This window comes from Contarinia nasturtii, unplaced genomic scaffold (genome assembly GCF_009176525.2).
Source record: "Contarinia nasturtii isolate CC-2019 unplaced genomic scaffold, AAFC_CNas_1.1 Cnas_scaffold_1565, whole genome shotgun sequence".
Taxonomy (NCBI): domain Eukaryota; kingdom Metazoa; phylum Arthropoda; class Insecta; order Diptera; family Cecidomyiidae; genus Contarinia; species Contarinia nasturtii.
The window spans coordinates 517,785-542,422 of NW_022198900.1; the positions used below are offsets into that span (position 1 = coordinate 517,785).

Here is a 24,638-nt window from a genome sequence, read left to right on the forward strand (position 1 = left end):
TTGCAATCGCTTTTTATTTCCATTGTGCAAGTGTGTCTTCTTTTTTTAAATTATTCTTACTGAATAAACCTGCCAAGACCACATGTCGTTGCCAAGTTGTGACATTAAAGCGGATTTATTAAGAAAAATGATTTTGTCATGATTAAATATTAATAAAAGCTGTTTTTTTTTTTGCATTTCATCGCCACATCACACATGCACAATAAAAATAAAAAAGCCATTGCAAATTGCGTTACTGCGAAGCATTTAAATAATTTTGCAGTATCTGAGATACTGTATCTCTTCAAAATTATTAACATTGATTGAATCGAATTGATACTTTCAAGTGAAATGTATAAATCAATCATTTTTTTTAGTTGTTTAATTACTTTAATTGTAAATATTCTATATTATTTCAAAATAATAATAATAATATGAATGATAAATTACATTAATAGTTTCGATAAATATTGCAGTTGGCTTCAAAATGGGTCCAAAAATATTCGATAAAATCCGTACCAACACCCGATTTGAATATAGCCGATTCGCCAATTTGGGAGGCAGAAACTCAATCCGTATACTTTACAGATCTTTTTGGAACGAAAATGTATCATTACTCAAATTGTGAGAACAAAATGTATTCGGTTGATTTTCATCCTTATTCGACGCCATGCTTTATCTTTCCCGTATTAAATAAGCGAAATTTGTACGGCGTTGGCTGTAATCAATCGATTTTTACAATAAAATGGGATGGAAAGTCACGCCATGTAAAAAATCTTCAAAAAATTTTCAGTGTTGAATCGAACACAAATCATCTAGTGAACCATGCAGTTGCTGATACACTGGGAAATTTTTTCGTTGGAACTTTTGATGCAAACACTTGTGGCACGCAGGACTCTCACGGATTATACAAATATTCAAAAAATGGAAAAGTTAAACTTATTGCCAAACACTTTAAAGTAACAACTGGCCTTGCATTTGATCCAAAAGTAAAAACACTATTGCACTTGGATGGATGTACTCAAACCATAACTGAATTTTCTTGGTGTCCGAAAACTGGCGATTTGTGTGAGAAAATTTCAATTCGAAATTAATATTCAACATAATTTGTAAATGTGTGAATGTTTTATTTTGAATAGCCAATGAACGAGTTTTTATGAAACTAAACTTTCCTAAGCATATGCTTCCGGTGGGAATCGCAATTGGATGTACGCGCTACATATATGTCTCAGTGTATAAAGGATCTGTAGTATTAAAAATCAATCGAAAGTAATTTTTTTTTCAATAATTTTCATGGAGCAAAAACGATTTACTATTTATTTATTCACAGATCGAAAAAAATTGTTGATAAAATTAAACTTCCATCACCATATTTAACAGCACCGGTGTTTGGAGGTCCATATAACAATATTCTTTTTGTTACGTCTTCAACGGTATCAAATGATATTTTAACTGGGCTACCCGAATTTCGAAATACAACATCACCCAATGGACATTTATTCAAAATAATTGGCTTAAATGATAGCAGTCCACCCCTCTACAAACCTGATTTAACTAAAAAAAATCATTGTGGAACAAAATGCACTGATTTGAGCTCAAGCTCGAGCTCGAGCTCAAGTTGAAGTAAAGAATAAATTTCGATGTATACCAAATCCGATTAAAGTAAATAAATGATTGCTCTATAATAAAACAGCATATTAAATGGTCGCATATCAAAGCGAAACCAGACGATTTTTCATTTATACATAAAAACTACAACAATTTCGGTAACCTGATCACCGTGAAAACTTGTGAATCTTATTTTCTGACCAAAATACATAATATCAGCAAGTTTGATGACATTTCGATCAAAAATTTTTTTTCTCGTATTTGAGCCAGAAAACAAGAATTTTGTATGGGAGATACCCTAGGGGCTTAATACGGCAAAAAAATTCACAGGAATTCACGTAAATTCACACTTTTGAATCGAGTGGTTATTGATGAGTTCGGTGAATTCGTGTGAATAGAATGAAATGTGTCAAAATAATAAAGAGAGGTTATGAGAACCGCAATATTTTTTAATTTATTATTTTTTCAATATTTCCGATTGTTTTCGATAGAAAATCGCTCAAAATTGAAAATAAAATTAATTTTTATTAAAAAAATATAAAAAACATTTACAATTTCGTTACACAAAATATAAATATTGCAGTAATTATCAGCAGAAACTATTCACCACTATCTCACATATTTGAATGAAATCGCCGTAGAATTCACTGGAATTCACTCGTTTGCTGAAAAATTCAGTTAATTTAGATATTATTATAGAATTCAGTCGTTGAAAATTTTGAATTAAGCCCCTTAGAGGTACCCATATTTTTGATTGAAATTTCATCAAACTTGGTGAATCATGCTCACAGAAAAAGTGGAGGCGGTTTTTCCGCAAATTATTGCAGCAACAGCAGAGCTGCAATAAAAATGTGTTTCTTGTAGCTTATTTTGACAGCTACGTACAAGTGTGTGTGTTTTGACATTTTACATTATTTGTAGCATCTGTATAAACTAAAAAACCAATGTGATGTTAATAAAACATTTTAATATTTATTTTTTAAATAATTTTAGAAATGTCATTTTGACAATTTAAATTCGTGATTTCAGAGATGAAAAAAGTGTGAAGGATTATTTTCCACCGAAATTTTCAACCAAATTCGACACAATTGCTCTGCACAAAGACAAGCCGAGATTCTGGAATTAAGATAATCATTAGCTTACCGAACTAAATGGCAGGATTATTTAACTTGTAAATATATGAAAAAAATTTGATATTCATTACTTTTTTAAAATTAATAGTGATGTCGCTTTGACATTTTTGAATCTTAATTTCAGAGATGAATGTATATAATCTTAGGATTTAAAGAATTTGATTCCAGAATTCGAGTTTAGTTTTCAGACATCAACGTCAGTGATGTTCCTAAACATCAAATGTAGATGGTGTGTTAAAATCGCTATCGCAGACTTATCTATACTTGCACTAGAAATAGAAATGAATTTTTCGATAAATAAATTTAGTTGGTCTATTGAAATTGGTGCAAACAATTCTTCGTATTCATTTATTTGAGATTATGTTTACCATACACATCACTTGTGCGGAAAAGTAAGTAATCATAGACACAGCTGGTGATTTTTCTGTTTATGTAAAGCGAAGATTTTTCTTTTAAACGCGCGAGAAGTGAATGCAAGCAGAAGAAAATATAGAACATTTTTTTCGCCTTTGATTTTTTTAATGCCTATTGTCTGCTTTTTGCTTCAGTTGCAAATTAAATGTTCCGCGTCGTTTAGCGACAAATTGAAAGAAAAAAAACGTTTCGATGACTTTGTTCAAAACGTGTAAAATTCGTATGTGAAATTAAATCAATTAGTAATTTAAAATGTAGGTGAGCTGAATTTTAAAATTCACTTAGTCATCGGATGAATAATGAAACATAATGACAAATGAATTCAAACGTTTTAAGACTGAATTTTCGATTGTCAATCGAATTGGGGTCAGAAGGAGCTTCGAAAATAAATGATTCAATCGACTTTATCGCATTTACAGTCATCAATCAATTTCAACTCATTCAGATTCTCGGTTGTCGCACACTTCATTACCACGTATGTAGCGAACAAAAACGGTCTGTTTATTTCTATCTTCGACACAGGAGAGAGAAACAAAAGACTGACCAGCTAGTTTTCGCTTTTTGTAATTAAACGCTGCGTCACACTAAACTAGTTGCCAGTTAACATAAACGTGGCATTTCCAAACTGTTGTTGAAGATAATGTTCGTGACAAAATGCTCGGAATGTAATAGTAGAGAAAGAGAGAAATTCCTTGCACGCCTCTCGATTGCATGATGACGGAAGAGCGCTCTCGATTTAGCTTATGCTTGCTGTTTAATCATCCAATGTACGGTCGGTGTCAATAAGATCTGTTACAGCGAACCGTCAAAATTTTGAACAAACAACATACCCTCAACAAAATTCAAACCAAATTGACACGTTTAACTAAGGAGCCTTGTGTACTTTTGAATGGAAATGCATTCCGAAATTCATTGTATTAGTTTGACAACACAGATCTTTTTGGAAACGACTATACATAGGTAAATATTTGCACGTCGCAATTAACGAACAGCGCAGATAGATAGAGATAGACAGAGACATACGATGTGTACACGGTACATATGCAACCAATATCATTTTCTCATTTTTAAACAAGCATTCATATTACTTTTCCGCACACACCTAGTGTGTAAGGTAAAGTATTGGAATCGGTCGAAAAATTAACACCCATCAAAAATGTACCCTGTACGCAAAAATTTGTTAACACGATAACTTTCAAACAAGAAAAGTAATTCAAAATCTGACTTCACAGGATGATTGGGGATGCCGAGGAATAGAAACCAATAGATTTTGAGCGAATTTGGTTGATAGAGTAAAGTGTCATGTCTGGTGTGATGCCCATGGCCATCCATGGGGAAAATTCAATTTTTCTTCCAAAAGTGATATTTAATGTATTCCTAACACTCAAAAATATGTATTATATATATGTACCTCCCGAACAAAATTTTGGATTTTTTGCTCAAAAACGAAAATTTTGAATGGCAGGTACCACTCAATTGTATTGAAATTTCTTCAAACTTTCAGAATGTTAGCTTTTTGTGAAAAAATAACATCTGCAAATTTTCACATGATTACGATATCATACAGGCATTGAAAAGTCCAACAAAAATTATTTGTATCGCAAAACTCGTCAGATTTAGTTTTCTCATGAATTCATATTTACGGCAAAAAATACGTAATAAATGCATGTTGTGGATCACAGTGCGGAAAAGTTCATCTTACATCCGTAAGATGACATTTTATTTTATATGTGCGTGTCTGTGGAATTTATACAGCACGATTCACGGATATATTTTTTTTCCTTTCGGATATTTTTTTTTTGCCAAATTAAATTATAAAACAAGAACCAAAAAAAAAATATATGAAAAAATCCAAATTGCCCTATTAAAAGGTTCGGCGAACGAACGCGAAGCACATCACCATCAAAGGTGAGTTCGAGTGTGCGAAAAGGTGAAATTCGGTGAGACAAAATGCGATGAAAAATGTTGTGTGACAAAAAAAAAGTGCGGAGATTCGGTCAAATTTGTTCATTGCGAACTAAATTAGATGAAGAGTCGATGTGTTCAGGTAGAGATTTCAAAAAAAAAAAAAAAACATATTCGCACATTCTATTTCTCCGACAAACATTATTCTCCTCCACGGCATATCGGCGAGAGTGAAAATCACTGCTGAAGGAATATTGATGTGTATGTCTCACATACAAGCACAGTCTTGAAAAAAGGGCACAAAGTGATTGAGAGAATTAGGAGCAAAATGGACAGGAAAAAAGGCGAAGCGAAATAGAGAGACAAAAAAGAGTCAAACCATTGAAACCATTTATATTCATTCGAATCAAATTGAAAAGTTCACGCTCATTGCAATCGTAACGAAAATGCCAACTGGTTCGTCAACACACAAACAAACAACAACAAAAACCAGCAGTAATTTGAAGCACATAAAAAAAGTATACAACATTCGCAATCACTTACCTTTTTGCATCTCCGTTAAGTTTGCGCATGCTGTTTCCATATGCACAAGGATTGAAGAGATGCGGGGAAAAAGGCATTGGACAACAGAATAAAGCATACAAAAAACTTAAAAATCCTTTATAATAATAATAATCAGAGCATATTTAATCATGCCACTCGAAACCTGAAGCTTCAACGCCGACATGATGACTTTTTTTTATCTGTTTTAATCCAAAACATGCCCTGGTTTACAGAGCACAATGTATGAATGGTCAGAACGAATAAACTACTACAACTACTAGCAACAAATCGTGCCAGTCCAAATGAAAGCATTCTGTACAACAGCCGTTACGAATACTAAATGTAAATCAAATTAGATAAGGTGCTTTTTTACACGCCTGTTAAGAATGTGAACGAGCGAGAGAGAGCGAGACTGGTGTGGTGGGGTGGACAGAAGGAGACGCAATACGATTCAATTAAAAAGCCTGCACAAATACACCAGCACATGTATCCACTAGCTTTTCAATGTTTAATGGATATTTTACGTTTCCATCCATTGATTCAGCTAGGTACTGGTGCGAAATACATAAACAAACTCTCCACATTCGCACACATCCATATATGTAAAATGTATATGTGCTGCACATATACATGGCCAGAGAGGAAAGCAACACATATATTATTTCAGGTTGGCACAGTCATAATATAGAGAGCGCATCACATCCATCGGTCGGTGTGTGTGTGCATAGAAAATCGCTGTTTGTGGGAAAACATACAAAAGTCAAAAGCACGCGCGCGTCCAACGCACATATAAATACTTGCTATTCTCACCATTTACATATAAATATAGGACTAACCAATACACTGACAGTCGAATTGAATGTGAACGAGAGGGAAGGAGAGAGATAGAGAGATGGAGAAAGAGAAACACACTCAGCCAACAAATCGTGTCTAAACAAACGACTCACAATCTCTCTTGAGAGGTATACATACTTTAGGGTGATGAAGTTTCTTTTTTTTAAATGCATACACGATTTTTATGTAATGAACCATTCTTTTTTAAGTTTAGTACACAATTCCTGTACTCCAAATTATTCGATGTGTTCATCAATTTTTCTTTATGACATCAATTTTTTCGACTTTTTCATATGAATGTCACCTGAGTAAAATTCACAAATGCAAGTTGTTCATTTCAAATGGACGGAAAAATCGGTGGTACGAAAGATTTTCGGTTCTTCGGATTGTGTCTGTTGATGCTCGCGCGCGTTGTCTTTGTCCGGGGGTTTGGAATATGTTTCGTTAGATTGTTTCAGTTCTACATTGTCTTCCGTTTGTTTCGTGTGCGTTTGACTCTCGCGGGATCGTGGTAAACACAGAGAGTGAGAGAGTATTCAATATTATCTCATTTCTTTTTATCTTGAAATCATTATAAAACAGAAAATATTTATGAAGCAAAGCGAAAAATAAAAGTTACTAGCAAAAAAGTAAATCAACTAATTTTCCGTACTTGCTGAACAAGCGAAAAACCGAAGAAAATTCGGGGTGTGTGTGTGAAACGGGACACAAAAAAAACAGATTCTCTCAACGAATTCCGACCACCGAGCGTAAATCAGCGCATTTACAAAGCGCTCTAAAATACGCTCTCATTTTTTTCTGTGTATGTTAAAAAATTCACAGACGAAAAACAAAATAGATGGGATGAAATGACTGGCAATGCTACGTCAAAAAAAAAGTGATTTGTTTTTCCACACAAAACTTCTGACAATGTGTATACCGAATGCTGATTTGAAATTAAATCTCAACGTCGCTATAAATTTTGAATAGAACAAGAAATCAGAACGAGAATCATCAGTTACACATCATTCAAATGAAGATGATACAGTGTGTTAGAGATTTTATAAAAATTCAAGTGTGCAACACACCGACAGAGACTAAGTGAAGGAGATAAAAACCAAAGAACGAAACACGACAAGTGAGACGACAGCGCGAAAGTAAAAGTTGAAATGTACACAAAAGTAGGTGCAATTTTATGACAATTTTGATGTTTTAATTAGAAAATTCTAGAGTTGATGTAAAGTTGAGAGAGACATTTTTTATTATTCGTTTAGAACTTCATTAATTTGTATGCAAAGTTTTCTTTTTTTTGGTCATCGTGTCTCGTACGAATCGTCACGTGGAACTGAATTGTTTTAAAACTTTCGCGACCGAATGAATGTGCTTATGACTAACATTTGCATCGTGATCAAAATAGAAACATGTGAATATAAGTGGCACTTAAAAACATCCACCTCTCAACCCAGACATATACATACACACACGTACACACGCTATAAGTTCATTGATTTTATCGTTGTCGAGTGCAACGTGTTTTGCCTTTTATTCGTTTGGATCTCGTCTTTGCTCTTTATGATTGCTAGATTGAATTGAATAGATGCTTTGATGGGTTACCATTACGTTTTTCATCATTCGAATTCTAGAAAATTCATTCCACGAAACCAATTGGATCCATCACACTTTCGGCCATACACCGGATTCGAGGACAAAAACCTCTTTCACTATCATTTCGATTATCCGAAACATTGTAATCGAATTGATGGAATAAAATTGATAGAAGGCGTGCATGTGTGTCTGCTAAATTGGCAATGTGTCCATCTCTCCGTCTGATTACTGGTAATATGACAAATTCCATGTGGTTTTGCTATTTGTCGTCAGTGTGTGAACATTGCACTTATTCATGGCAATAATGTTTACATGTCTCAATATGTGCCGTTTTTTTATGCCGTATCCACATTTGGCTTGTTTCAAAGGTCGCATTTATCATTGTCATTCGTAATGAGACTTACCATTTTCCCTACCCAATAAACAATTGTTGGGGCAAATTCATCCATTATCGGGCATATGTTGACGGTCAATTTTGTGGCAGGATTTGTGTGTAGTTTCAGTCATTTTCAACGTCACCAGTGGAAGAAAAAGAAGGAGAAAGAAAAAGTTAGCTAAAATCTATAGAGCCATATTTCTATCGGCGAAAATGGATTTTTTTCGAATGTTATTTAACTGAGCGCCACATCCAAATTAAATTCATTTTTAACATTTTTTAAAATAATACTTACCTACAGATAAATCTGTACTGAACTGTGTACAATTACACATTTAGACAATGTGTACTATACACAATCACCAAAGCCACAAAATACAAGCTTTGCTACTAACTACCAGAGTTATTATATTTTTTCTTTTTGATTTCGACGCTGCTTAATCATTGATCTGGAACAACGTTTGCATTGGCTCTTTTGCGTGCTGGTTGTCCTCTACGCAATGGTGGTCTTGGAGGTGCTGGTGCTCTGACATACGAGTTGTGCATTTCCAAATTGAAAATGTAACAAAGACCTGTAATTAATAAGAGGCAATTTAAATTATTGGAAAATATACCAAATAAACTACAGTGTTTACCTTTGTACATGATGCATCTAGCCGCAACAATGTCTCGATGCCAAACGGTGCAAAATCGTTTTTGATGTTGCTGTTGTTTTTGTTGTTCCGGATATTTATCAGCGTCGCCTCCCATTTGAATTGCATTCACAGGGTTTAGTAGCCAGTTTTTCAGAAAGTACATTTTCTTTGACTCTAATCGCCCTGGTTGAAATTCTGCTGGTTGATTTGCTGGATCCATGATGCCTCTTGCGATCAATTTCTTCACGCAGCTATCTTTCTTTTTGCGTCGTTGACTCTTCTTCGTCACAATTAGCCGTGGTAGTGAGATATACGGTTCTATTTCTTGTGGTATTGGTGCATCGCGAGTACAGTTACGGCACACTTTGAATCGATATTTTTGTGTTTGAATCGGGAATTTCTTCTGGCAATTCGCACAGTGTTGAGATGTGAAATCTTCATTCACTTTGTGTACATCTGAATGGCCAAGTTTTTTAACGCTGCATTGAAGATGCCGTGTACCTGGGCATCGTTTTCCCTTTTTTATGCCAATTGGTGAATTGGGTGCCATATCCACTGCTCCGATGTTTATAAGCGATGGCTCATTCTTTGTTATTACTTTCGCCAGCCAATCTTTCTCACCTTGTGACCCGATGTATTTGTCAAACGAAAGCCGTGCATAACATCGCCGAGCATATGCAGCCACTGCATCTTTCACCATGGTTAATCGATGCCTGACGTAATTTCTCCATCGGATTCCTCGCGGTGATGGTATCGATGGATAGCTTTCACGGTCCAATTGCTCTCGTTGCGTGAATCTGGCAGTCATACGCTTTCCCATTTTGTCTCTGACTTTTCGTCCGGCACCCCAATGATATGACTTCGAAGATATCTTGAAATTTTCCTTTAACAAAAAAAATTTAAAAATGAGCATTGATTTTTGTAGAAAACATTTTATTTAAATATAAACTCACCTCAGTGCGATCTTCAATGTTCCGACGAATTCCGGCTAAGTATGTTTTCATACCGGGATCAATTGCGACGATGTATTTATACTCATTGTTCTCGAGTTTTTGCTTGATTCTTTGTCGATGCAGCTCCGTATTCTCGATCTCAGGCTTTGGTGTTCTGTACACTACCGACGCGGAAACGCTATCGCAGACTATCATATGATGAAACTGTTGGTTCGGTTTCTTGATCTCGTTGATTTTGTCCATGTTGAACAAAATGACCCATGCTTCATCTTCGTTCTCCTTGTAATAGTTACGGCTATACATATTATGCCCTCCATGATCATTGTTAAATATCTTCGGCACAACTTTCCATTGGGCCAGCAGGCTCATCAAATCATCTTGATCGAATTTAATGTGTTTCAACTTCGAGTCACATATCGGTATGACGGTGAAATTTCTTATTTTTGGTGGCAATGGCTTGGATGGTTTGCAATAAAAAAGCGGATGGCGTTGGTGTCGTAGCCATAATTGCACAAGATCGTGATGCTCTTCCAAAAATATACTTATTTCACGTTGAATGAAGATGAAAAACCACAACGATTCAAACCACTTTTTCTCGATGTATTCAATCATTGACAAACGTTCGCGAAATGATGGTAAACAGCGTACGGCGACTTGTTCATACAACTCATTCATTTTGTTCGTTCGGTGTTGATCGCCTCCGGTACAATCTTGATTGAACATAAGATTGTTCTTTGCATTTCTTATGTCAATGCCATCAAATTTTATGAGCCGATTAGGGTCTTCGTTCAATTTATAGCGAATCATTTGCAAGAAGTTCTCCAATATATTATCTAAATGCGTTGTCAAATTTGTCGTAACATTTGACAAATATTGTTGATTCAAGTATTCAAATGCGTTGCCCATTTGGTACCTACTTGGCCATTCAAATTGATCATTGGCAATCATTTCAAGGAATGCACGTGGTATTTTCGGTTGTTTTGGATTTTCCAAATTTTCTCGTGATACGGCGGCGAAACACTCACGTATAACATTTTTTCCATCACTGTCAATGAAATATTGCCGATCATCGTTATCTGCTGCAAGGTTGACAACATATAAAAACAATGTCGAACCTAGGTAGCATATTACTGTACCATTGTAGCATTTATGGAAGAAATGCTCTGTTAGCGCTTCCGAATATTCAGACTTGAATACCGAAGGCGCTGACAGTTTTATCGATCGCAACTCTTCATTGTCGTTCAATTTTGCCGTATTTTTCTTAAAGGCTGAATTTATTTTTGCACGTCTCCTCTTCATTGTAATGAAAATTAAATCTGTTCAGAAAAAAAACACGAAAAAATTGTCAAATTCGTGACACACAGTCCATTGATCACTTCAAAAAAAAAATCAAGAAAAATGGTTCGTTTTTGAGTACTTACCAACAACACTGTCACATTCACTGCAAAATGACAAAAACGCGTTCGAAAATGTTGTATTCACGATGCAATGGTCGACAATTGGAACACAAGGCTAGCGAGAGAGATTAAATAATTGCATAAATTTAATTAAAACACTTTTTCATTTGAAAAATATATATACAAATATAGAGCGGTCAAAGAGACGCTTCACTTACTGCTGTGAAATTCTTTACTAAACTGTGGAATCACCTCAAAAATGCACCCGAATTTATAGGGAATTATTGTTGAATCGACAAAAGTAAACGTTTATTAAAAATGGCCGATGATCAAAATCGAAATGTAAATCACCGTATGAAAATATTATTTGTAAAATAGCATAAAAGCACTCGTGTTTTGAAGCACAATTTTGAAAATGAACAGAAACTGTTTTTCAAACGTTTTGATATGAAAATGAGATTTTATTTGTGTTGTCGAAGAAAACGATTTATTTAGTCACTTTCATTTCACCATCAGAATATATTGTGTTCTGATTTACAAAACAACTCCTTCTGAAATGTTACGATTGAAACTAATCAACACAATGCACCGTACACATTTGAAGTAACAAGCAAAATGAACGTCGGCGAGAAATGTCAAATTATAAACAAAGAGAGATGTGTGATTTTCGGTTGAAATTTGAATTTTGCTGACACAAGCAAATTAAGAAAAATCTGACTGAATACACAGAGTGATACATAATGTATATGTAGACAGAAATGCATATGAATAATCAATACGTTGTATTTATTTATTTATTCGGTTTTATTGTCTACCAAAACTGGCCGACAGTTACAAATCAAAGCTTGGAAAAGAGTAGTGAACCCTCCTTAAAAACCAAGATCTTTTCAAATATCAAATGTATAATACAAAATTCGTTAAAAATTAAATTAAAAAATAAGTTTCAAAAAGGAAGTATTATCACAAAAATAGACAAATTCAAAATTCTCGAGATCATTTGAGCTCAGTCAGATAAAATCAAATTTAAACATACAGTTAAATAATTAATTAAAAAACTAAATTGGTAATAAAAATAATAATAATAAATAAAATAAATAAATTCTTTAGTTTAAATATCACATCGATTGGTATTGTAATGATCGTTAGCTTCTCAGTTTGCATAAGTCTCCGAACAAATTATCCGGAATACTTTCTAGCTTTTTCGCGAATACAGCCGTTGGTAATGTTGGGTCAATATGCAGAGCAGCAAAGTTGAATGCTCTGCATGCAGTGTAAAATGACGAATAGAGAACGTAGTTGGTTTTGCAATGTTTTATTCGAATGAACTCTGGATTTCTGAGAGTTCTTATTCCTCGATTGATGTTCATTTCATCCATTAGTGCTGGGCAATTGAATCTACCCTTGACTAATTTATGAATAAACATAATAGATGAGTTAACTCTCCTTCTAATCAATTTATTTAAATCCAAATTCTCTGTTCTTTCTTCGTATGGGGCAAGTATATATTCATTGTCATTTCGATTTATATAGTCACCGTTTAAAAATATCACAGCTTGTTTTTGAATGCTCTCAATCATTGATCTATATTCTAATTGACGTGGTGACCAAATTGAGCTTGCGAACTCCAGGTTGGATCGAACTAAAGATGTATAGAGTAATTTGGAGATGTCGGTACTGTAGTTTGCTCTACATAATCGTCTAACAAAAGCTAGCATTGATTCAGCTTTTTTAGTGATGAATTCAATGTGTGATTTAAAGTCCAATTTAGTGTTTAAAATTACGCCTAAGTCTCGAATTTCGTTCACTCGTTCTATTTTTTCCCCATTAATGTAATAATCATATTTGACTGGTTGTTTAGTATGTGAGAATGTGATGATTTTGCATTTGTTGAGATTCACTGAGAGGCAGTTATTATTGCACCATTTGATAAAGTTGTCGATTGATAGTTGGAGTTGTATATTATCATTGATGTTGTTTATAACTCTTGAAATTTTTTTGTCATCAGCGAAATTGTATGCTTTTGATTGACCAATGTTATCGTCAGAATCATCAAAAAACACCAGAAATAAAAGTGGCCCCAAAATAGATCCTTGACCAACAGATGAAGGAACACCAAATGTTTCTGAGTTTGAATTTCCCACACTACAAAATTGTTTACGATTTTCGAAATATGAAACAAACCATAGGAGAGTTTCATTACTGAGTGAATATTTGGCGAGTTTTCGAATAAGTAGTGATTGTTTAACCGTATCGAAGGCTTTGGAAATATCGGCATAAAATACATCAGTTTGTTTGCTTTTATCAAATGCGATGTTTATGTCAGCTGTGAATTCCATCAAATTCGTTTCAATGTTTCTATTGGGCAAGAACCCATGTTGATTTTTTGACAAACGTGGTAGAATAATTAATTTAAGTTGATTATAATTGAGTTTTTCGAATACTTTGGCTCCAGTTGGCATTATATTTACACCCCTGTGATTACGTATATCATTTCTCTTCCCCGATTTGAATATAGGTACTATTTTTCCAATTTTCCATTTATCGGGATATATACATTCAGTTATCGATTTCGTAAATATGATATGGAGCGGTTTGACAAAGTTTTCTGCACATTTTCTTAGCAATATTGGTGATAGATTATCAGGGCCAGATCCTTTATTCATGTCGAGCTCATTAAGTACGAAAAAGATTGCGTCCGGTGACGGGATAATTCTAAATGTGTTCTGGTCATTTCGGTTTTGAATAAATTCTATGAGATCATTGTCTGACTCATGTTCAGTATAAACGGATGAGAAAAAATCAGCGAATAGTTGAGCTTTTTCTTTATCCGTGGTGGCAATTCTGTCGTCTAGTTCCATTTTACATGGTAATTGGTTTGATTTCCTTTTTCCGTTTACAAATTGCCAAAACTTTCTCGGATTTTTCTTTGTTTCCATTATAATTCCTTTGACGTAGCCTTCGTATCGTTCTTTTTGATATATGTCAAATTCATCACGAGCCTTAATAAATTTAGATTGGTCATAATCTTTATAGTACGGTTGTTGCATAATTTTTTATATTGTCTATTTCTCGTGTTTTTGAGGTTTGCAAGCTTTTTGTCGTACCAAATTGGTTTATTTGTGTTTCTAATGGTTGATTTTGGTACAAATTCATCGATGACATCGTATACCACATCGTAAAATGAGTTCACCATTTCGTTAATATCGTTAGATGAAAGTATACTGTCAAAATCGATATGATTTAATTGGTCGTTTATCAAATCATAATTCGCTTTCTTAAAGCAATAAATTGATGGCGATGAATTGTTTGATGTAAAGCATCGTGGTTTGCATTCAATGCTACAAACCATTTGATTATGCGCTTTGTCTGCCATATCGATTGGTATTAGTGGTAGGTCAGCTTTTTCGACCATAGAAAGTTCAGGAATATTTGTGTAAACTAAATCGAGAATGTTTTGACTTCTATTGCGTAGATTACAAATTTGAAAGAGGCCCATGTCCAGCATATGAGAAGTGACGTACCGTGCAATTACCGCTTTTTCACTATTTGAATCACCGATCATAGGAAGTAGATCGAAACCGTCATCATTCGATTTCCAATCACATTCAGGAATATTCCAATCACCAACGATGACAATTTGATCAGCTGTTTTAACTTTGATGCTGTTGATTGCCATTAAATGTTGTTTGAAGACGGATATATCAGCATTAGGTTGAATATAAAGACAGTAGATATACAGCGTAGATTTATTAATATTTAATTTAACACAAACTGCTTCTAAATCCTTCATTTCGGGGGTTGAAAATTCTTCACAATCGATTTCTTTTAGTAAAGCGATGAGTACGCCTCCACCTCTATTTGCTTTGATTGAAGAGTCAGCTCTGTCTTTTCTAAATGATTTGTATTTATTATCTAAAAATTCACTGTCACTTTGAGATGGATCCAGCCATGTTTCGCAGAATGCAATCGCTTTGTAGTTGGTAGAATTTGTAGATAAAAGTAATTCATTGCACTTATTGTTGACGCTCCGTATGTTGCCGTAGAAAATATCGAAAAAGCCACTTTCTATATTGTCTTGTGACTCTTCTATTTCCTGTGTTGAATAGGTGGAGCTGTTGGAAAATCCAAAATGTTGTTTGAAAGATTTGGGCAAGTTTGAGATTTTGTAAAATTGCATAAGTCTTTACGAATGAAAGGTGTAATTTTGCAATTTACGGGCCAAAAGGATTCATTGAGAATGACTTCAGCGATTAGATCGCATGTTTCAATTTTGAAATTAACATATGAAAGACGCATTATGTCTTGATCTTTCTTTGTTAGTCTTATGACTCGAACATCTCCCGGTTCAAATTGTACTTTTGATCGCATGTAAGCTTTGACATCTTCCACTGATGTATTTGTGCTGAATTTTGTTATGTGAAATTCCCTATTCAATTTATTTCCTTTTATTTGTTTATGATTAACCATAGTGTGGTCATAATGATTAAGTGATGATCCCTGAAGCAGCGATGTAGTGCTTGATTCCAAAGCTTGAAGTGCTTCGATGGCAACAACTTCAAGTAGAGAGTTGCTGTTTGCCATATCTGGTTGATTGATATCAGGGTGATTGAGTGTATTAGTTTCAGTATTGTGTGTTGGTGTGTTTGGCTTAACCTCCATTTGTGGAATATCTTCTAATCCGGGCCTACCATCTAATGAACTGGTCATTAGACTCTTTTGCGTAACAAATTTAGTCGTTTCAGCAGATGAATTTAAGTTATTTGATGATTGGGACATTGCCTCTTTTTGCTTGTTCATGGTGGTAGGGTTCCCAGAGATCAGATCGATATTCGGGGGAAATTCTGTTTGATTGGATGCATTCGATATGTTTTGCTCTGTGCTGTCGATATTCGTAATAGTAATATCGTCCTTGTTGTTGATGGATAATACATTTTCCTGAGATGAAAGAATAGCGTCGACCAGCGGAGAATAACGTTGATTTATTGAGTTTATTTGTCGATTGTTTGCAATCATATTAAATGATTTCTCGTCAACGAGTTGCTTTATATCGTCCAGTTTAGAGGATTGATCTTTAAGGTCCTTACGAATCAAGTCGAGAGTATCCCAAGTATTGGAGTCAGACGCTGTTAACATCTTAATAATATCGTCATCAACTGTTTGTTTGATCACTACAGACTGCCTCCCCTGAGCTTTTGGTGTATCGGGAAACATGGACCAGTTAGATAACTTGCTGAAGTTAAGCAGATCGTTATCAGATGATTGTGGACTGTTGTTTGCATTGGCTAAGGCTTTCATCTTATCGTCAAAGCTTGAAAGAATGGTTGAAATGTGATTCTTTCCATCATTTAGCGTATAGAGTGTATTAATCTTGTCCGATAGCTTTAATAAGACCGAGTAAATATTCTCAATCTGTTGTGTGTTATCAACCCGCTCTGTTATGGGGTTTCGTTGTGTTGATATATTGGTTGCTGTTGACAGGTTTTCAGAAGCTTCGTGCGGTTGCGTCTCCACTGATAACAGCGTGATAAGCCTATCAATCTTATCATGTAAGATGTCAGCGTTATCACTGAGTTTAACAGGTGATTTGGTACTTAAGCTGTGCGCGTTTATTGATCTGCGTTTGTTATTATGAATTTGTTGGCAATTTCCACAGATAAATTTGACGAATGAGTCTGCCGATTTTAATTTGGAATACCATGAAATATCCACTGGGAAACATTTCAAATAAAAATTTTTTCGGCACATAAAACACTGCAATTCTGATTTAGATCGACCCTTGCAAGTGTCGCCACATATGTGTGGTTTGGTGATTTGGCTCATTGTACTAAACACATTCGATTTGACGTGTGATGATTGATGTGTGATGTTACCACTACACACTTACGATTTTTGTGAAAAATGAGTTCAACACGATGTGAATTTTATAAAATTACGAATGATTCTTCACAAGAAATCACTGAACTTCACTACACACTAACAAAACTAAATTAAAACAGCAAATAGATATATAAATCAATAAATAACAACCACGGTATAATATTTAATAACTCAAAAATAGAGGAGCGCAATCAGTACGATGTGTTCTGTTCTCTATGTATTATATGCGGCTTATATTAAATGCTGTTATTGCTTACGAAGCATACTGTTAATCAACGAACACACATAGCTATCACACGGAGTCTGTCGAAACGTTTTATGTAAACACAATCGAAAAGAGAAATGTTTATGTATGCGATGCGATTATTGTTTATAAAAATGCTTTAAACTTCAACTCCGACATCAAGTCTCACACCAGTAAATAAAACAAATGGAAATATTCTCTTGAAATATATTACTCTTTTGCATACAATTTTCTTTCAAAAATTACCACTAAACTGGGCCAAAACATTACATTTTTCAACGTTAAAATGAATAAAAAAACATTACATTTTTGTTTGTTGTTTTAAACGAAACGAAAAATACAGGCATGTCTCGAATGGCAAAAGGCGGAGAGAGAAGGAGACAAATCGATCTCCTTAAAAGCCAAAGCCACACTGAAGATAGGGAGAAAAAATGGAAAAATTGTTGAGACGTAAAACGACGAGTCATTTTATGCACGAAAAATGTTTTGTATTGTCAACAACAAAATCCAATATAGTTCGAAAAATGGTCAATACATCATGTTGTTTGGCATTGTTAATCGAACGTCGGGTACTTTATCATTGCCGATTAAATTCCAATGAGCAATGTCATTTATTTGATGGTTCGCATTTTTGTGTCTTTGCTTTTGTCTTTGAAGGAGTTCAACTGCTATTTATATATCAATACAATGACCATTTAAATTTCAATCTCCTCCCTCTCGTACTTGAAATCAGAAATCTCTCTCTAAGACAAACACATTTGGGCTCAATTTTCATCGAAATGACTTTTTCATCGTTTTATCCAAAGTGTGATCCAATCTTGTGAACAAAGCCAGGGCGCACACGTACCCAACAATAATCAAATTGATTCGGGTCCGGCATCTCAATGCCAAGACCCATAAAAAGACAAAAAAAACACATATTCCCAATCTCAATTCGGCATTGTTTGCCTATTCGATTAATTTAAGTTTGCTTGTTGTAGTAAAAATTAATTCAAACAATGTGCATATTCATTCATTTTGTACTGAATCGCCAGTTCATATTCACATGAAATTTGTGAAAATAGAGCAATCCATAGTCATGATTTATCCCAAGCCAATGAAAAAACACCGCTTGACTTAGGGGCATCTGGTTTTCGTCGAATAATAATTGAACAAGTGCCAGACACAAATCAAGACATTCTACACTTGCGTCGTGTTGAAGTGTTTTTTTTTTTAATTTTAATTTTAAGTTAAATTCCAAACATTCGTACGATTCTCATTCTTATATGGAAATCAAATGCAAACAGACTCATTCTGTGTTCCAGCAATAAATCGGAAGAAACTGGTAATTTATTGTGGGAAACAGCTTTTGTTAACAGTTAGATTGTTGCTTTTAGCTGTTGCGGTCAATCCCGAATTGTTTACCTGTGACCATTGAAAATGCAAACAAAAATCTATGCAGTCGAAAAGAATGTGCGCAAATTTACTTCAAAAATATCACATTACTTCGTTAAAGAAAGCAGTATTATGATTAGATATCATTGACAAGTTTGAAAAATGTTCATCGCTTAAGGCTAAAAGTTGATTTTTGAATGTTGATCTCTTTGGTTGCGTTGAGAATAGTTCTTGTACTTTGTTTGACATTTTGCACATTTGATTGATTGGTACCGATTAATTTATTCTCAAGAGTTTGTCGTTAATTTTGAACGAATTTTAATGAATATTTTCTGCTTATGAACTAGATTTTGTGATCGATTTCGTCTGGTTTTGAAATGTTCGTCATTCAGAGATAATTTCAAGCGATTTGGTAGTGTGGTTTTTGTTGTAAACTTTTCGAATTCACAATGTTTCAATTTCTTCTTTTGTTTTCACTTTTAATTGGATTTGTGTATCACGCGATGTCACTGACGCTATATATTTACTTTTTCAAATCGGTCACCCATGCAGCGTATAAAATTTTGTTGAAACTGAGCTCAGATTAAAGTTGAATATTATTGTAGTACATTAATCGATTTCAGACATGTTTAAGTTTCTCGGTCGATTGGATATCCATCTGCAAAACCACAAAACCATGCCAAATCATTTTGTCCAAAGATATGCGAAAATGTGTGCATAATCCTGTGTACGGCAATACAATGTTAAATTGAAGCATTTTATATTCATTTTTGACCACACATACACACAACCTGTGGAATAGATTAAAATGATATTGGTCTACCAAACAAATAATGGCTGCTAAGATATTATATTATCGGTGTGGCACACCGAAAATATAGAGTGTGAGAAATAGAGACAGATACGAAGCAACTAAATCATGCATGGTACATATTCGTGTCTGAGAGGGAAAAAAATCGTTGCGAGAAAAACGACAACGTACAATCCGATCATGATTTATCATTTTCTCCGTTGTGCAAGTGAGTTTAGAGTGAAAGAGACCAAACTTGAGCATGAAAGCAAAATGATGCCGCACAAACGGCCGTGCGTGTATTTGTGCGTATGCTGAATGAATTTTGTATGTGTCTCATATCTGTGCCGTTGCTCATTAAGAAAATTAGATTAGATGTCCATTTCAATAGATTTCAAATAAATTTGTTGGTACGTGACTAAAATGTCCATTATTATATTTTATGTTGACACGTTAGAAAATACACATCATCGAACCGATGTTTACGCACAATGAAAATCACAAATAAATTACTTGAGCGGCATTCACCCCGCATTCATCCCGCATACACACACACACACACACGCACAGCCAACATTTTGTGTCTAATTTTGTTGTTGTGGTGAAAGAATCTGTGATGTATGATGAAAATAAAAAGAAAAAGCTTTGCTTCACTATGATAAACTGAATTTACCACCCAATGAGGTGCTTATATTCTGCGAAAAATATCTTCACCAACGTGAATCACATTTCATGTTTGTTGGTTTAAAAGAGACAGACAGAGCAATGAGCAAGTGGTTTTCATGTGGATCATCATTATTCATAAATGATAAAGTGAGAGAGAGAGAGAGAGAGAGAGAGATCGAAATGTTGTTACAGCGGTATATAACGAGCCTAAAGTATTCTCCAAACCATAAGTCGAACGTTCCTTCTGATAAAACTTATTGCTTTTTGCGTATTCCATAAAAAAAAATCTTGGTATTCGTGTTCACAATCACCACACCGCACTTTGTATTTAATCAACACACACACAGAGAGAGAACGAGTGTAAAAAAAGAGAGTCGATTCGCGTTACCACCATGTTTTTCGCACGTTTGTGAAATGAGCCTCTTTTCCAATCTCCAAATTTCCATGCAGACGATTTCACTATTTTTGCAATCAACCCCTTACCATCTTCTCGTTCAGTTTTCGGTTTTTGATTAAAATTTAAAGTGCACAGTGAATATGCCTATCGCCTCGTTACGGCAATGCTTCGACGTTAGAAATATATGTATATTCTTTTTTATGTCTTTTTTGCCATTTTCTTTCGGTACTCGGCGGCTTTTTTTTTCTTCTCATTCGCCTGCTTCTTATTGAAAATTCCTTTAGTCGTTGTCGTCAACACTTTTGGCCTAGGCATCTAATAGCACCTTTTTATATTTGCGGGAGGCTCAACTGGAATAGTAGGGTAGTTCGAAAATTTATGTTATTTCGAGTTTTTATTGTATTAGCAACGCTCTCAAATGAATGTGAATTGGTTTCCCGAATGCGAATTACATTACACAAAACTTTCAGTTTCCGAGTGAAAATATTTTGAATGTTTTATGGAGTATCGGTACAGGTTGATTTTTTATTGAGTTTGCATTTTGAAAAAATCAACGCGCAGTATTTTAGAAGCTGAAACTTAAATCGCCAAAAAAATCCCATAGACGATTTAAACTTTGTTCAGTCGTATTATATTGAGAAATTTGTCCAATTTTATGCGTTTTTTTCTCAAGAGCAAAATTATTTTGTTTTTAATACAAAATATAGAACATGAAAAGACCGCCAAGAATTCCACTTCGAACGTTGCATCAAATGTGAGCAACGAAAATTATGTGTTCAGTGCTTTTCCGTCTGAAATGTCATTTGGTAATTTTATTCAAAAAACTGCTGAAAAACCAATAGTGCTACGACGATAAAATGAACAATTTTTTAGAGCATGTACCACATAAAATGTTTTTTATCTTTTTGAAAAAGGCCTGACAATGTACATATGAATGCAGTTTTTTTAATCTAAAAAAAATAATCGAAATGGGTTACAACATATTTCAAGCGCATAGATTTTGAATTTCGTTAAGCCGACCTACAATGTCGAATATATAATAATTTTGAAAGGTTTGAAGTACCCTATTGAAAAGCATTATTATCTAAAAAGCAGTAAAAACGCAGACTTTAGCAATGCTAAAGAAATGCGAATGAGAATGAATGTGGCAATTTGAAACGAATCATTGAATGAAAAACACATAAGAAAAGCGACCATACCAAATTATATACAGCTATCAATGCTTATGCATACACATACGCGCGGGCGCGTCATTCGTCTCTTAGGTATCCGATCGTTCATTCTTCTCTGTTTTTCCCATTTCGTTCACATTTCTTCAATATTTCTTCCATTTTTTTCGTCTCTGATGCTGGCTATCGTTTGCTGTGTGCGCCTTTGTTTGTGTGAGTGTGTATTGAGCTCCATCATTTCTTATGCAAATTGATTGCTATAGAATAAAAACAGCGTATGAAAAGGTCGCATTTCAAAGCGAAACACCGTCATACAAAATACAGCAAAAAATGTATGTAAAAACAACCTATGTTGTGCGACCGTATCATACGCTGTATTTATTCTAGAGAATTCAATTCATACTCAATGCATTCAATGCTTTCAGCAGTCAGCAGCACAGCAGTCAGTGATGCACAACATCGTCACAATCAATATCAATGAATTTTTATCGTAACGAAGAAAAGGAAGAGAAAAAAAACAGTAAAAAACACCAGCAACAGCCATATAGTTTTAAAGCAGGTCAAAATATTCCGCACATTTGTTTCTCTATATTGAAACACCAAAAACCTTCTCTCTTCTCCCTCGCTCTCTTTGGCAGCAATAAATTGCTTTGCACAGTGTGTGTTCTTGCACGATAAAAACAACTCGCTGTCGAGTTGCTTTGGCAAGCAGCATCATATTTGGATGAATAAATAATAATAATGATAATAATAAAAATGAACGGAAACGGGATGGGTGGCCTTTTTGTGGAAAATCGGCCATCAAAAGCATATTGACAGTTGATACCATTTTCAAGAGTGGAAAAAAAGATCGTCTCCCCCCAAGCGATTGGAATAAAAACTGAACATATGCAATCAGAAATCAACTCACTCGCTCATCCACTGCTATCGACTGCAAATTCTCTGCAGAAACTATATGCGTCGTATAAATTTGTGTGTCTTGATGTTTGTTTGCAATGATCAAACAAATCAACCAAAAAAAGCAAACTTCACCAAATAACATAGATAAAAAAATCGATACAACCGCTGCCCTAGGGGGATTCCGCGCTCTTAAATATGAATAAATATGAACAAATTCGGGGGATTTCAACAAATTCAAGAGATGTTAACACAACTTTACATTTTTTGGGAGATATTTTGAGATTTTCTGAACTGCAATACCGACAATGTTGAACTTGACAAGAACAGGGAATGAAGAAGTGGTGAATTATTATAACAGCTTCTAAGCTGTCATGGTAGTTGTTTGTTACATGTGTGTAAGTTTTTGCATTACAAAGCAAAATTGAAATGTGCCATTTGCAATGGAACGGTTCTGGCGTGAGTATCAAAACTTCTACGAATATAAAATTCCAAAAATTATTAAAGATTTTTTAGCTGTCTGTGCAATCGATAGAGCGTTATTAAGTAATTTAAATGAACAAAGTATAAAAGAGATTGAACAAATAGTTAATCAGAACGAATCAATATATTCAGTTTGCTTATTTTTGCCGATTTCCCATCGGAAATGCGAGAAAAATCGATCGGGAGTTTTTTTGTGATTTTGACTGCCTTTCTGCTGTTTTTCGTGTTTCAGTACTATTTGCTTCTAGTAACACCAATCGAAATATACTGGTGAGAAACTATACTAATAACTATACTAATAAGATACATGCATCTTATTAGTCTTCTGACTAGTAACATTCTAATAACTATACTTATTACTATACTTATTAGTGCAAAAAAGTAATAAGTAATAATATAGTTTGATCTTATTAGAATGATAAGATAATAAGATGAATAATAAGATACCGAAAATGCCCAACTGTACTTCAAAATCGATTTCGTCGCCTTCAAAGTAATCCCCCTCGGTTGCAATGCACTTACGCCAACGTTTTTTCTAGTCCTCGAAACAGTGTGTGAAGTCACTTTCTGGTATAGCCTTCAAAACACGTAGCGATTCGCGTTGAATCTCTTCTAGCGACTCGAAACGGTGTCCCTGGAGTGGTCTTTTGAGTGTAGAAAATAGCCAAAAGTCACACGGTGCTAAGTCAGGCGAATAGGGTGGTTGAGGAACGATATGAGTTGAATTTTTGGCGAAATGATCACGAATAACTAATGCAGTATGAGCCGGTGCATTATCGTGATGCAAAAACCACGAGCTGTCTGTCCATAATTCCGGCCGCTTTTTTCGAATTGTTTCACGCAAACGACGCATAACACCCAAATAATATTCCTTGTTAACAGTTTGGCCAGTTAGAAGAAATTCTGAATGCACCACACCACGATAATCGAAGAAAACTGATGAGCCAATTCAAATGTTGTTGCTGTAAGAATAAGTGAACAACGTTCGAAATGTTTGCATTTATCACATAATGCTGTTTTTCGGAAGACGAGAATGTACGCTTGCAATAAACATTTTCAGTGCCTTTTGTAACGGGTGAATACTGCAATCTGGTGACAATATTGAATAAAGAGAGAGAGAGAGAGAGAGAGCGAGAGGAAATACGTTGTATGGACAAAGAAAATAAAGTTTCGTCTCAAGTCAAAGCTAATTTTCAATAAAGCAGAAAGTGGAATTTAATGCCACGGGAATGCTCTATTTTGTTGTTGCTCCCATGTACTGTTGGCTACGAACGTTCGTTCGTTCGTTCGTAGGCAATAGAAATAACATTTTTGTTCGTTCGTTCGTTCGAAGAAATTTAAAAATAAAATTGTGTTCGTTCGTTCGTTCGTAGGAATTGA

General features: G+C 34.6%; 3 protein-coding genes and 1 long non-coding RNA gene across 5 annotated transcripts in view; 2 read left to right on the forward strand and 2 right to left on the reverse strand.

The window, feature by feature from the left end:
* Nucleotides 1-259: 259 nt before the first annotated feature.
* Nucleotides 260-1,682, forward strand: LOC116346549. Its single transcript, XM_031776677.1, has 4 exons — nucleotides 260-375; nucleotides 456-1,047; nucleotides 1,119-1,248; nucleotides 1,310-1,682. Exons 1-4 carry the CDS (start codon nucleotides 331-333, stop codon nucleotides 1,599-1,601), a joined length of 1,059 nt encoding a protein of 352 aa, XP_031632537.1. The 5' UTR covers nucleotides 260-330; the 3' UTR covers nucleotides 1,602-1,682.
* Nucleotides 1,683-6,894: 5,212 nt separating this feature from the next.
* LOC116346531 (alpha-catulin) overlaps nucleotides 6,895-24,638 on the forward strand; it is a 67,741-nt gene continuing 49,997 nt past the window's right edge. For both annotated transcript variants that reach the window (XM_031776630.1, XM_031776631.1), the window contains exon 1: nucleotides 6,895-7,576. The gene's annotated coding sequence lies outside the window, so the exon portion shown is untranslated. The remainder of the gene's footprint in view (nucleotides 7,577-24,638) is intronic.
* Nucleotides 8,103-11,104, reverse strand: LOC116346535. Its single transcript, XM_031776642.1, has 4 exons — nucleotides 9,965-11,104; nucleotides 9,012-9,894; nucleotides 8,672-8,948; nucleotides 8,103-8,412 (listed from the first exon to the last, which is right to left on the reverse strand). The coding sequence occupies exons 1-3, from the start codon at nucleotides 10,910-10,912 to the stop codon at nucleotides 8,818-8,820; spliced, it is 1,962 nt and encodes a 653-aa protein (XP_031632502.1). The 5' UTR covers nucleotides 10,913-11,104; the 3' UTR covers nucleotides 8,103-8,412; nucleotides 8,672-8,817.
* LOC116346571 lies at nucleotides 11,130-11,734 on the reverse strand. The gene is made up of 3 exons (XR_004201595.1): nucleotides 11,580-11,734; nucleotides 11,386-11,476; nucleotides 11,130-11,280 (listed from the first exon to the last, which is right to left on the reverse strand). It is a non-coding gene; the product is annotated as an uncharacterized LOC116346571 (long non-coding RNA).